Raw genomic sequence first — 14,164 nt, forward strand, 5'->3', positions numbered from 1 at the left:
TTCTGGGAGTGTAATTGTTTAAAGCTTGTATTTTTTCCTATTTCCTAGTTCAGAGTGACATTGTTCAAAATCATTATTTGCAAATATAATGTATCCTAAATAAATGGCTTTAGTCCAGTGTCTCGGTTACTGTGAGTTTTCTTTCAGGTACCAGATGAGGTTTAGGCCTGAAGTCCAGTGGTGGGCAACAGTAAATCTCAAGGCTGCTCTGAACTTTCCTGTTTGGTTCTGAAGGGAGAAATGTGTTTGGTTAGTTGGTGGTTGGTTTTGGTTTTTCAAGACAGGGTTTCTCAATGTAGCCAGTCTTGGCCATCCTGGAACTTGATCTGTACCAGGCTAGCTTTGAACTCACTGAGATCCACCTGCCTCTGCCTTCCTACTGCAGGGACTATAGGTGTGCGCCACCACTGCCCAGCTAGGTTATTAGCATTTTTGACATTTGAAAGTTGAAGGGTTCTAAGGGAGAATTTATATATGGGCTAGGTTTTGTTTGATTAGTTGTTTTTTTTTCTCAGACAAGGTTTCATAAAGCTTAGGCTGGCATCACACTTGCTGTGGAGCCTAGGATAGCCTTGAGCTACTGATCTTCCTGCCTCAGTTTCTTTGTTTGTTTGGTTGGTTTTGGTTTTCCTAGACAGGGTTTCTCTGTGTAGCCCTGGCTGTCCTGGAACTCACTTTGTAGACCAACGCCTCACTCTCTTGAGTTTTGGCTGCTTAGTGTTTTAATCTCCATATGTAGCTCAGACTGAGCTTGAACTCTGGCATTCTTCATCTTCCTACATAGGCCTTTGGGGTTCTAAGATTCTAAGTGTGTGCCACAATATCTGTCAGTCATTGCTTGTTTTTGTTTTTTTGTTTTTTGTTTTTGGAGACAAAGTCTCATATCTCCAGCTGGCCTTGAACTTCTGATCCTCTTTCCTCTGCCCCCCAAGTTCTACGATTACAGTGTGCCATCATGCCTGATCTTTGGCTAGGCTGGGGATGGAACGCAGGGCTTTCGTGCATGCTGGGCAAGCGCTACACCAGCTGTGCAACATCTCTGGCCTATCTGATGGTTTAAAAATAATTTTGTCAACCTTCTTTTCATTTAAGTCCCTTGAACTCATACATTTCCATTTTTAAATGTTCCTTTTTGTTCAGAGGGGACTAAGGATATTCAATATCAGATGTCCCCTTCAGTTACCAGTTCATAATATGTGTGGCCCTAGAAGATTTATAAGGCTTTTATTTTGAGTTCCCATAAGGTCCAGCATCTATAAGTCTCTGTTTTGCTGTTGTTGTTGAGCTTTTTTGTTTGTTTGGGTTTTTTGTTGTTGTTTGTTTTTGGTTTTCTGAGACAGGGTTTCTCTGTGTAGACCTGGCTGGCCTTGAACTCAGAGATCCACCTGCTTCTGCCTCCTGAGTGCTGTGATCAGAGTTGTGCACCACAACCGCCACCTAGCAATAAGCCTCTGTTCTTAAGAATAAAAATAAGTATTCTGTTGAAATCGGATCATACTCTAAATTCTTTGAAATAATAGTGATTACCAACCAATTGTCTAGATCAGTTGTCTTGTTATTACATTGAAAAATACATTTATCATAGGATCAAGTAAGTAACAAAAAGTGGAACAAAATTATACTTGTTAATAGCCAAAAGTAGCATATATTTGCAGGTGTAGATTTTTTTTCTCTATTTTTTATTAAATGTTTAGCACATACAGCTATGTTAAACAGGTTTTACAGACCCTCCAGATACCTATCGCCTAGTGATTCCAATATTAATATTTGTTATTCTAAACCAGGATTAGAGGTGCACACCTTCAATCCTACTGTAATCCCAGCACTGGGGAGTCAGAGGCAGGCAGATCTCTTTATGTTTGAGGCCAGCCTGGTTTACATATAGAGTTGCAGGACAACCAGAGCTACATAGGGGAATCCTGTCTCAAAAACAAAACATTCTGATTAACTACGTACCTTTTCATCCATCAAAATGCCTTGGTTTTTGGTTTATTTTGGTTTGGGTTGGGTTTTTTTTGTTTTTGATGTTTCACTAAGTTACAGATACTAGTATACTTATCACTAAATACTTCATCGTGCATGAAGTGTTAATTTTGAGAAAATTGACTTTATAAGAAATTAGTTGCAATAGAAAGTTTTAGTGAACTTTTCCCCCTTTTGCCATTAGTATATCTTCCAGAAACCTGCCTTTTAATAGGCTCCTTATCCTGGTTTTCAAGTTTAAAATTACTTTTCTGAGACATTTCTAGTTCTTTTTTTTTTTTTTTCCAGCACTGCAGATTGAACTACTAGGGCCTTGCATATGCTAGGCAAGCACCCTGTCACTGCATTACAGCCCCACCCCTAAAGGTCATATTTTTTAAAACTTCATTTTACATCTTCTTGGTTTTGCAATTTCTTTTCTTCATTTCCTCATAATTTGAACTTTTATTATACCAAATAGTAGCTATTTCTGATACTAATTTTTAATTGGATTCATCAGTGTAGAAATAATGTTTGGATTAATGATTTCCAAAAAAATTATTAAAAATATTGTTTGCTTTGTTATGCATACAAAGTTTGATTTTTTTTTTAATTTAATGTGGGTCACCTTAAATATGCTGTCATTGGAGAGGGTTGTGAGTATTGTGCTTCATGAAATACAGCATTGACTTCCAGTGTTATACTTCAGGGTTAAAAATACTGCCCATGAGATAACTTTAAAGGAGTTGTTCTAATGCGTACACACACAGATAGACGTTTGTGAAATTTGTTAAGTGTGTGTGTGTGTGTGTGTGTGTGAGAGAGAGAGAGAGAGAGAGAGAGAGAGAGAGAGAGAGAGAGAGAGAGAGAGAGAGATACATTGCTATAGAAGAATGAAGAATCATGATTTTTGCACCTACATTGATATAATTTTGATAGTAGAAAGAAATGTGCTTGTGTGCATTGAGCATTTTCAAGTTATTTTTTTCCCCCTGATGTGCTATTTCACATATCACAGGACTTATTTTTTGAACATTTGAGCAAAAGAAACAGATGAAACCTCATACAAAATCCTTCAAAATATGAAAATATGGGGTTTATTTGTGCTAATGCTCTTCTTTTGGAAACATGTATTAAAGGTAAGGTCAATTTATTGATTTAAACACATAGTACATAAAATATTGATTAAATTTTATAAACTGGTCTCAAAAAAAAAAGAGTTAACTTTGGAGTAAAAACTCTTGATCTGCAAGTCCTAGAAAAATTGGAATTCAGTTATTCACAAGTTTTCTAAAATCCAGGATTAAAATTTTCTAAAGCATCTTTATGTAAAACTTTGACTGTTTTAAAGCTTTACCATCCCATCTTCTAGGATCTTATGGTCGGTGATGAGGCAAGTGAATTGCGCTCAATGTTGGAAGTTAATTACCCCATGGAGAACGGCATAGTACGAAATTGGGATGACATGAAACACCTGTGGGATTACACATTTGGACCAGAGAAACTCAACATAGACACCAGAAACTGCAAAATTTTACTCACAGAACCACCTATGAACCCAACCAAAAACAGGGAGAAGATTGTAGAGGTACGTTTTTGATGAACTGCATATCCATGTGTATATCTATGATAGAATGTTAAACCAGAATTTTTTTTCTTCTTGCTGCTTCTGCTAAGGATAAATAAAAGCAACCATTTCTCCCTAGATCCTGATTATTTTGCATTTACTATGGATTGAGGGTTGCTCATCTGAAATCTGAAATGTTATGATCATGTTGATGATGCTCATGAAATTTTGAATTGTGGAACATAAAATTTGGATTTTTGGATAAAGGTATTCACCTGGTAAATAGTAAATATTCCAAATTTAAAATCAGAGATCTCTCTGGTCTCAAGCATTTTGGATAAGGGACAGTCAACATGTATATACTAGTAGATGAGAACATTCCCCTCCCCAAAAATGAGGTGATGAATTACATAGTTTATTAGAAAGTAATAGATCGGGCTGGAGAGATGGCTCAGAGGTTAAGAGCACCGACTGCTCTTCCAGAGGTCCTGAGTTCAATTCCCAGCAACCAAATGGTGGCTCATAACCATCTGTAATGACATCTGGTGCCTCTTCTGGTGTGCAGATATACATAGAAGCAGAATGTTATATACATAATAAATAAATAAAATCTTTTTTTTTTTTTTTAAAAAAGAAAGTAATAGATCTAGTGGAAAAACAATTCAGGGGGCTGGAGAGTTTGCTCAGAGGTTAAGAGCATTGACTGCTCTTCCAGAGGTCCTGAGTTCAATTCCCAACAAACACATGGTGGCTCACAACCATCTGTTATGAGATCTGGTGCCCTCTTCTGGTGTGCAGATATACATGGAAGCAGAATGTTGTATACATAATAAATAAATAAAATCTTAAAAAAAAAAAAAAACAATTCAGGAAAATAGTCTGGAATTCAAGATAAAAGCTACAAAGTCACAGTGGTGGTGCACGCCTTTAATCCCAGCACTTGGGAGAAAGAGACAGATGGATCTCTGTGAGTTAGAGGCCAGCCTAGTCTACAGAATGAGTTCTAGGCCAGTCAGGGCTACTCAGAGAAACCCTGTTTTGGAAAACAAACAACAACAAAAAACTACAAAGTCTTTGATATGTTATTTTTCACCAAAGAAGTGAGAGAGAAGGCAGTGGTAAGAGGCTGGGGACCAGAGGGAGGAATCTGCCAAAGAGATTGAACCAGCTACTGAGGTGAAGGCAGGCAGGGGGGCTTCATTATTGGTTTAGATGATGTACTTGGGAGGACTTTACATTTTGGTGTATGTACACACAGTAGCATCACTTCTTTATTAAAGGGATGCTGGGATAGAATGTTAGATCAATTAATTGATGAAGATACATTCCAAAGTTGTAAAATTGAAGTTCTGTATAGTTCTCATTGCAGTCAATTGTTAAATATCTAGATATTCATAGTGACAACCCTATTGGTCAGTGAGTGCTTATAATGGATGGACAAAAGAAATCATGTAAGATTTTCTCAGCTGACATGGGCTGCAGAGAATGAGCACAAATGTGACCAGGGAGGGCCCAAGGAAATACCTTCCTTCAGTGTGAAGTGGAGTTACAATCTGGCCTCAAGTAGAGAGGCAACCGAGGAGTCTCTACATCTGACTACTTAGTATTTTAATTTTTGTCTTAGTCTCATAGCATTCATTCATTCCACTGCTAGGGAATCAGATCCAGAGTGTCATTGACTAGAAAGAACTCTTCTACTGAATTACATCCCTAGTCCTATTTCTTACTTGTTTTTAACTGCCACGGGGGTGGGGGATGTGTGGGGAGTAGAGCCAGTTTTGAATCAGGCTGGGGGAAATAAGCAGGTATTTTTTTCTCTTCATTATTTGTGTGTGTGTGTGTGTATGCCTGTGCACACTGGACTGTCGCATGTATGCAGGTTTGGGGGAGTTGGTTTTTACCTTTTACCGTATGGATTCTGGAGATTGAAATAAGGTCATCAGGCTTTTTGCAGCTGAGCCATCTCTCTGGACCCAAGAGAATACATCATTTTATTTCTTTATTTTGATTTTTTTTACACTGATTTCTCTCTCTCTCTCTCTCTCTCTCTCTCTCTCTCTCTCTCTCTCTCTCTCTCTCTCTTTGTGTTTGTGTGTGTGTGTGTGTGTGTGTGTGTGTGTTTGTGAGAGTGCACAGGCACAATTGAGTGCCACTCTCTATATGTGGAGGTGAAAGGACACTTTTTGACAATCAGTTTTCTCTATTTGACAAGTTGGTCCTGGGGCTCAAATTCAGGTTGTTAGACTTGGTGGCAACCACCTTTACTAGCTGAATAATCTTGCTGGTCCCAGGCAAGTAATTTTTTTTAAGGGGGTATGATTTAGGAAACTTAATATGATGCTTGCTTTTGTACTGATTAGCCAATGACTGTAATATATTCAGAAATCTTTGCTTGTAGTGCTTACAAATGTTGAGACTTGACTCAGGCACGCATGCATGTGTGTATCCAAAACCCTGCCCTAATAATTGTATTCAGAGGTAGGCTTTATAAGGGCAAGAACAACTAGTTAGATGATTCCCCAGGTCCTTTGCTTGCATCTTAACTGATCTGCCATGTGAGCATGAAGGAAGTACATAAGTTTTCTGCATAATCCACTTCCCGTTTTTTTCTTCTCTTTCCATTTTTAGGTAATGTTTGAAACTTACCAATTTTCTGGTGTGTATGTAGCCATCCAGGCAGTTCTGACTTTGTATGCTCAAGGTAAGTAAAGCTTAACTGTTAGGAAAATTATTCAGTAAACACTAAATGTATGTGTGTGCATGTGTTGTTTTGTTTTTTTCTGTTTGTTTTTCGAGGCGGGTTTCTCTATGTAACAGCCCTGCTGTCCTGAAACTCGCTCTGTAGACCAGGCTGGCCTCAAACTCAGAGATTCACTTGCCTCTGCCTCCCGATCACTGGGATGGAGAGTTGACTTAGTGGTTAAGTGCATTGAATGCTGTTGCCAAGTACCCAGGTTATATTCCTCCTTTGGAGCCATCTATGACTCCAGTTCCAGGGGATCCAGTTCCCTCTTCTGGCCTCCAAGGGCACTGCATATACTTGGTAAACACCATTACTTATCAATAAAAATAAATAAATCTAAAAAAAAAAAAAAAAGAAAAGACATTACTTATCTAAGTTATCACTTCAGAACTTTACAATTGTATGTGTCTTTGTCAGTTTGTCTGTGTGTCATGTGCATGTATGTGTAGGGATGCATGCTTGTGGAAGCCAGGGGTTGACATCAGGTGTCTTTCTCGTTCTCCACTGATATTTTAGAGACAGCTTTCCTCTTTAGTTGACCTGGAGTTCACTGAATGACTGTCTGCACTTCCCAGTGTGGAGACTCCAGCCTGTGTTGCTATAGCTGTTGTTTTATGTGGGTGCTGGGGACTCAGACTCCAGTCCTTATGCTTGGGCAGCACTTTACCACTGAGCTAGCTGCCTAACCAGACCACTGTACACTTTGTCATTTGTCATCTAAATGCCACATGCATTTTTACTTGCTTTATTAAAAAGGAATCTAAGCTTAAAATGATAGCCATTGGGTTTTTGTTTTGATTTTTTTTCCAGCTGTTTTGAATTTCTATACATTACAAAGGGCTAGAGATGGCTTATCAGTTAAGATCACTGCTGCTTTTCCAGAGGACCTGGGTTCATTTCCCAGCATCCCTGTGGGCTTACAACTGTCTGTAACTCCAATTCTGATGTCCTCTTTTGGCCTCCTTGGCATGTGGTGCACAGGCACACAAGCAGGTGACACATTCATACACAAAATAAAGATGAGTGAATTAAACCTTAATTGAGAATAAACATAGTGTTTATTCTCAGAATTGGCTTGAGTTTAAAAAATATATTTTAAAAGATTAGTTGCTGGGTAGTTTTATGTCCCCTTGACACATGTTAAAAGAGGAGGGGGCATATATCTGAGAGGAGGGAACCTCAGTTAAGAAAATGCTTCTAGAGCAAAGTGGTGGTGGTTCATAACTTTAATCCAGCCTGTTCTACAGAGATAGTTCTAAGGCTACATGGACAGCAAAGAATAGACAAAGCTACACAGAGAAACCCTGTAACAAAACCCAAAACCAAACAAACACAAAAAGGAAGTGTGTGTGTGTGTGTGTGTGTGTGTGTGTGTGTGTGTGTGTGTGTGTGTGTGTGTGTGTGTGATAAGAATTCCATCTTGCATCAGGAGGAGTTACTTTATGTGTGTCACTGTTTTGCCTACATGTATATGTGTTCTACCTACATGGACCCAGAATAATACATTGAATCCCCTAGTACTGGAGTTACAGTTTTAAGTTGCATTGTAGGTATTGGGACCCCACTCAGGTCCTGAAAGAGTAGTAGGGGATCTTAACTGCTGAGACTTCTCTGGCTCCCCAAAAGAATTTATAAGAAAACTGATACTAATATATTTTCCTAGTAAAATTTATGAATTAACCTCTTTCCAATTAGAAGATAACCTTTTTTTTTTTTTTAAGATTTATTTATCATGTAGTGTTCTGCTTGCATTGTATGCCTGCACGCCAGAAGAGGGCACCAGATCTCATTATAGATGGCTGTGAGCCATCATATGGTTGCTGGGAATTGAACTCAGATAACCTCTGAGCCATCTCTCCAGCCCCAAGATAACTCATTTCTTAATTGCTTATATTTATCTATTTTTATGTAACTGTTGACTATTTAATTTTGAGAAACAATAGCTCAGTAAAATTAATTAAATAACTACAAGCTTAGCAATCCCCAGCACTTGGGAGGCAGAGGCCAGAGAATCTCTGTGAGTTCAAAGCCAGCCTGGACTATAGAGAGAGTTCCAGGAGCGCCAGGGCTACAAAGAGAAACTCTGTCTCAAAAAACCAAAATAAATAACTGCAAACCATGTGTCTTCCTAACTTGGTGGTTAATATTTTCAGGAAAAATGAGTTGGAGAGATGGTTCAGTAGTTAAGAGTACTTGCTGCTTTTGCAAAGGACCTGATTTCAGTTCCCAGCTCTTGAGGTCAGGCAGCTTACAGCACCTGTAATTCTCGATCCAGGAGATTGGGTGCCCTCTTCTGATCTCCACAGATGTGCACACACAAACACATATGCACAGATACATGATAAAACTAAATTTTAACAAGAGCAATAACCTCTACTACCATTCCAACCTGTAGAAGGTTTTTGAATAAGAAGTGGCCTGGTGTTTTAGGAAGATTTGTCTATTTGCTTAGACTAGTCTGGGAGGATAGAAGAGATTGATTGGAATTGGAAAATCTTGGGGGCTGGAGAGATGGCTCAGCAGTTAAGAGCACTGACTGTTCTTCCAGAGGTCCTGAGTTCAGTTCCCAACAACCACATGATGGCTCACAATCACCTTGAATGAGATCTGGTGCCCTCTGCTGTCATGTAGGCAGAAGACTATATATAAAATAAATAAAATCTTTAAAAAAAGAAGAAGAAGAAGAAGAAGAAGAAGAAGAAGAAGAAGAAGAAGAAGAAGAAGAAGAAGAAGAAGAAGAAGAAGAAGAAGAAGAAGAAATTGGAAAATCTCAAATCTCAGGTGGAAGTTTGAGTGGTCAGACAAGATGCAGATGAAATGACAAAAAATTTGTTTGTTTGCTTTGGTTTTTCGAGACAGGATTTCTCTGTGTATTCCTGGCTGTCCTGGAACTAGCTATTGCAGACCAGGCTAGTCTTCAACTTACAGAGCTCCGCCTGCCTCTGCCTCCCTAGTGCTGGGATTAAAGTTGTGCACCACCACTGCCTGGCAAATCAAATGACAAGAATTTAAAAGACAGATAACCCTGTGACATGGCACTAAGAGTCCTTGTTTTCTTTTCCCAATAGAAAGTCTTCCGGGCTGGGGAGATAGCACAGTAGGTAAACGCCACCCTCCAAAGCCTTAGGACCTAAGTTCAGATCCCCAGCACCCACATAAAAGCTGTGTTCAACATTATATGCCTGTAATTCCAGCACTGGGGAGGTCAAGAAAGGAGGATTCTGGGGGTTTGCTGGCCAAGTAGTCTGTCCTGATGAGTGAATCAGTTCAGTAAGAGGCCCAGTTTCCTCAGATAAAACACCCATGTAACAAGCCACATATCTCTGTAACCCCGTTCTGATGGTTGTGGAGGTGGGAGGATTGCTGGGGCTTGCTAGCTTCCAACTTAGCAGAGAAATCGCCAGCTCTGGGTTCAGAAAGAGACTCTACCTCAAAGGAGTAATAGATACAGGGGTATGCCTGATGCACACAGATGCACATAGAAATAGTATAGTAAGGTGGAGAGCATTTGAAAAAGACAGCCAAATCAACCCTCTGTCCTCTGCAGGTACATGACTATACACACATTCCAAAGCAGTCTCTTTAAAAGATCAGGATTGAAAGGTAGCAGTGTAAGAGTTTATGAGGCTATTGAGCTAATCAGTGAAAAACAAGTTTTCGCAACTTAAAATGGGAATGTTTATAAATGTATTCATGTTTATCAAAGATAAACAGGTATGGCAATACATGCAAATTTGTAAGATGAGTCTAAGCTTGTTTACAGTGATTGTCCATAGCAAAATTTATGTAATAAGAAAGGGGGCAATATGGGGGATGGGGTGGATGGATACCCATAGGCAAATTTATGTAATAAGAAGGAAAAGGGACAAGATGGACAGATGGATGAATGGAGGGAGAGATGGATGGAGAGAGAACTTAGCCAGGCAGTGGTGACACCGTTAATCTCAGGCCAGCCTGGTCTACAGAATGAGTTCCAGTAGAGCCAGGGCTGATTCACAGAGAAACCCTGTCTTGAAAAACACAAACAAACGAGGGGGGTGGGTAGAGAGACTACCCAGAGATGAGGAAATAATAAAAGTAAATTATAGATCATGTATATTCTGGCTAAAAGGAAAGAATGAGTTATAATGGGCTAGCCAAATGACTCACCAGTAAAAGAAGCTTGCCACAGAGCTGAGAGATCTGATTCCTTTGCTCTCTACACATGTGCTATGTGTATGCACACATAACAATATTAATGCACAATACTTTTTTTAGTGTGTTTTTAGAAGTTCTGTTTTTCTTATTTTTTGAATACCGTCTCATGTAACCTAGGCTAGTCTTCCAGTATAACCCAGGATGATCTAGAACCACTACATTATTTTTAGTCAGGGTATCACTGTGTAACTTTGGCTGGTTTGGACCTTCCTATATAGACCAAGCTGGTCCTGTTTGCCTCTGATATATGTCACTTTCCTTTTTAAAACTTTTATTTTTATTGTAGGCTGAAGAGATGGTTCAGTGGTTAAGAGCACTAGCTACTCTAAAATGTTTTACTAAAAATTAGTAGTAGTAGTAGTAGTAGTAGTAGTAGTAGTAGTAGTAGTGTGTGTGTGTGTGTGTGTGTGTGTGTGTGTGTGTGTGTGTGTGTGTGTGTGTGTGTATGGGGGAAGTGATAATAATGCTTTGCAAATGTTTAGAGGTCAGAGGACAACATTGTGGGGTTGATTCTCTTCTCCCAACTTTATATGGGGTTCAGAGATTGAACTCAGTCACCAGCCTTGCTTTGCAAAGTGTTTTTATTCTCTGAGACACTTGGCCAAACCCTATTTCTACTTTTCAGTAGCATAAGCTAGATGTTATGCACACCTGTCATTTCAATAACCCCATTGCTCAGGCTGCTGGGGCAGTATGGAGATGATTTCTTGGCTATGATGAGACTGCCTTAATAACTAAAATAAATATTTTTCAGTGGCAATGGGAAGACACAGCAGCAGCTCCTTTTGTTTGGGGGGTGGGTGGGCAGGGGTTAGGGTTTCTCTAGCCCTGGTTGTCCTAGAACTTGCTCTGTAGACCAGGCTGGTCTTGAATTCAGAGATTTGCCCGCCAAACACTGGGATTAAGGGCATGCACCACCACTGCCCAGCTCCCTTGCTCTTTTTTTATTGTTGTTATTGTTGCTCTTGCTTATGAGGTTTGGCTGGAGTCCAAACCTACACAAGCCTTACAAGTGCTAAGCTCATTCTGTTGTTGTACTACACCCTAGTGATGCTTTTCTTCTATCATAAGGGTTAATTAGGGTCATTCTTCTTGTTTAAGGTAAATAACTGAGCTGATACTTTGCCTCACCTAGAATGATTAATGGAAGATTTCTAGGTATTAGACATTTCCTCAAGATTGTAGGCCTTTGTTGTTATTGATGGTATTTTTCTTTTGTTTTGAGATGGTGTCTGCCTGTGTAGCTCTGGCTGGCTGGGAACTCTAACTCTCTAGTCATCTTATAAAAGGGGTTGGGGGCAGGGTTCTCAGTTGGTACTAGTCTTCACTTTCCTTCCATGGATTTTTTTTCCTTTTTGTGAGATGATGTCTCACCTTGTAGCCCATGTTGGCCTTGCTTTCTTTGTGTTTAGGTTTTTGAGATAAGATATTTCGAATTTTTAGTTCTTCTATCACAAGCTTCCTGAGAACTGGGTTTCAGGTATGAGCTACCAGGCCTGACCAGATGATTTTAGCAGATTTTCTTATCATCTTATAACTTTGTGTAATAGTCATTTCACAGTTGTTTCCATAAATTATTTTGTTGCACTTTAGAAAATTTCACTTTAGGGGAATTGGGTGATTAGATTGAAAAGGAGACTGTAGCATGGTGTTTCTTCCCAAGCTCACTCTTTAAAAAGCCCCATGATTGAACTAGCAACCTCACAAGGAAAACATCCAGGCAGAATGACTTTGGATAATAGCACTTGCCACCAAGTCTGACAACCTTAGTTAGATCCCTTGGCCCTACATGGTAGAAGGAGAGAACCAATACCCTTAATTTGTCCTATGGCCTCACATGTGCTATAGCATGCATGTGCCCCTCTCCTCCTACACAAATAAGTAAGGATGTAAAGAACGGAAATCGTTAGGGAACAGGCGTTTTCATCTATGGTTAGAAACCAAGTGCTGAAGCAACATTAGTGGCAAATGCCTTTAGTCCCAGCACTTGGAGATAGAGGCGGATGGATCACTAAGTTCAAGGCCAGTCTGGTCCACATAGTGAGTTCTGGAATAGCCAGAGCTACATAAGAGACCCTGTCTTGAAAAAAACAAAACAGGGATGGAGGGAGGGAGGAAGTGCTGTCTCACTAACTGCTTGATTTTTCTGTGGTAGCATCTCTACTACATTTGAAACTTCCTGGCTTTGATTTTCCCAAATTGACTCTCAAAATCTCCTGGTTCTTGTGCAGGCTTATTGACTGGTGTAGTAGTAGACTCTGGAGATGGTGTGACTCATATTTGCCCAGTGTATGAAGGTTTTTCTCTCCCTCACCTTACAAGAAGGCTGGATATTGCTGGGAGGGATATTACCAGGTATCTTATCAAGGTAAGTAAAAGGAAAATAATATCATAAATGATTGCTTTATTAGTTTGTTTACTGACTTACACAAAAATCAGTGTCTGAAACAATTTAGGGGCTGAAGAGCACCTAACTGCTCTTGAAGAGAGACAGCTCTCATCTTGGCCAGCTCTCCTGCTTGTAACTCCAGCTCTGCGGAGTCTAATGCCTTCCTCTGGACCCTTCAGTCACCAGTATTCATAAGCACATACCCACGTGCAGACACAGTACACATAATTTAAAATAGTAAAATAGTTTAAAAGAATTCTGTATGCAAAGTATCTAGCTAGCTAGCATCGCCCAGTATACTGTTATTGCTCTTGATGTGGATTCTCGTATTGAGCTCAGGCATGGACAGCAAGTGCCTTTTACCTGCCCGGCCATCTTAGTAGCCAGCAAGGGTTTAACTTTTGTATAGTGGAACTTAGTCATATGGATTATTAATTTGTTGCTTTTTTTTTTTTTTCCTTTTTTAATGCCAGCTGCTGCTGTTGCGGGGATATGCCTTCAACCATTCTGCTGATTTTGAGACAGTTCGTATGATTAAAGAAAAACTTTGTTATGTTGGTTACAATATTGAGCAAGAACAGAAGCTGGCCTTAGAGACCACAGTGTTAGTTGAATCATATACAGTAAGTATCCTGTGTAAAATACACCTGTGGATTGAGAAAGGCATCTCTGTTTATTGGCATCACTTAATATGGAGTTTTGATTGTTTGGTTTTTGTTGTTTTATTTTTGTTTGCTGGACACCAAACCAAGGACCTTGTGTGTGCCCAGCAGATTAGGCCCTGGCATCAGTATTTGGTTTGGATTATTGTAATATGTTTTCATATGATGTTTAAATTATCTCTTGCCTCATTAAGATTCTGTCATATAGTTATTGAAGATACCTTGTATTGCAAATTAAAGCAAGAACTAAATTAGAATGTAATTAGAAATGGAGGTATGAGTTGATATTTTAGCATCTTCAGAATATCATTTCAACATGTTTTGTACACAATGTTACTTCTCTGGGATGTTACTTAAGAGTTACATAAAATAGAACAGCACTCAGGAGGCAGAGGCAGGCGGATCTCTGAATTTGAGGCCAGCCTGTTCTCCAGAGCGAGTGCCAGGATAGGCTCCAAAGCTACACAGAGAAACCCTGTCTCAAAAAAAAAAAAAAAAAAAAAAATTACATAAAATAGAACACATTATAATTGTCAAATAATTTATGGAGATAATTATTGTCTCATTGCTGTGTGACTCCCAGGCCCTTCACTATGCCAGTATGTATGCGGTTGTGAAAATTTAGTGTGCCTTTTTCTTAGATT

General features: G+C 39.3%; 1 protein-coding gene across 1 annotated transcript in view; it reads left to right on the forward strand.

The window, feature by feature from the left end:
- Actr2 (actin related protein 2) overlaps positions 1 to 14,164 on the forward strand; it is a 44,913-nt gene that overhangs the window by 16,858 nt on the left and 13,891 nt on the right. Inside the window, exons 3-6 of the mRNA XM_027388068.2 lie at positions 3,335 to 3,550; positions 6,158 to 6,230; positions 12,701 to 12,837; positions 13,332 to 13,481. Of these exons, the coding sequence (XP_027243869.1) occupies positions 3,335 to 3,550; positions 6,158 to 6,230; positions 12,701 to 12,837; positions 13,332 to 13,481 (576 nt within the window). The remainder of the gene's footprint in view (positions 1 to 3,334; positions 3,551 to 6,157; positions 6,231 to 12,700; positions 12,838 to 13,331; positions 13,482 to 14,164) is intronic.

This window comes from Cricetulus griseus, assembly GCF_003668045.3.
Source record: "Cricetulus griseus strain 17A/GY chromosome 1 unlocalized genomic scaffold, alternate assembly CriGri-PICRH-1.0 chr1_1, whole genome shotgun sequence".
NCBI lineage: Eukaryota > Metazoa > Chordata > Mammalia > Rodentia > Cricetidae > Cricetulus > Cricetulus griseus.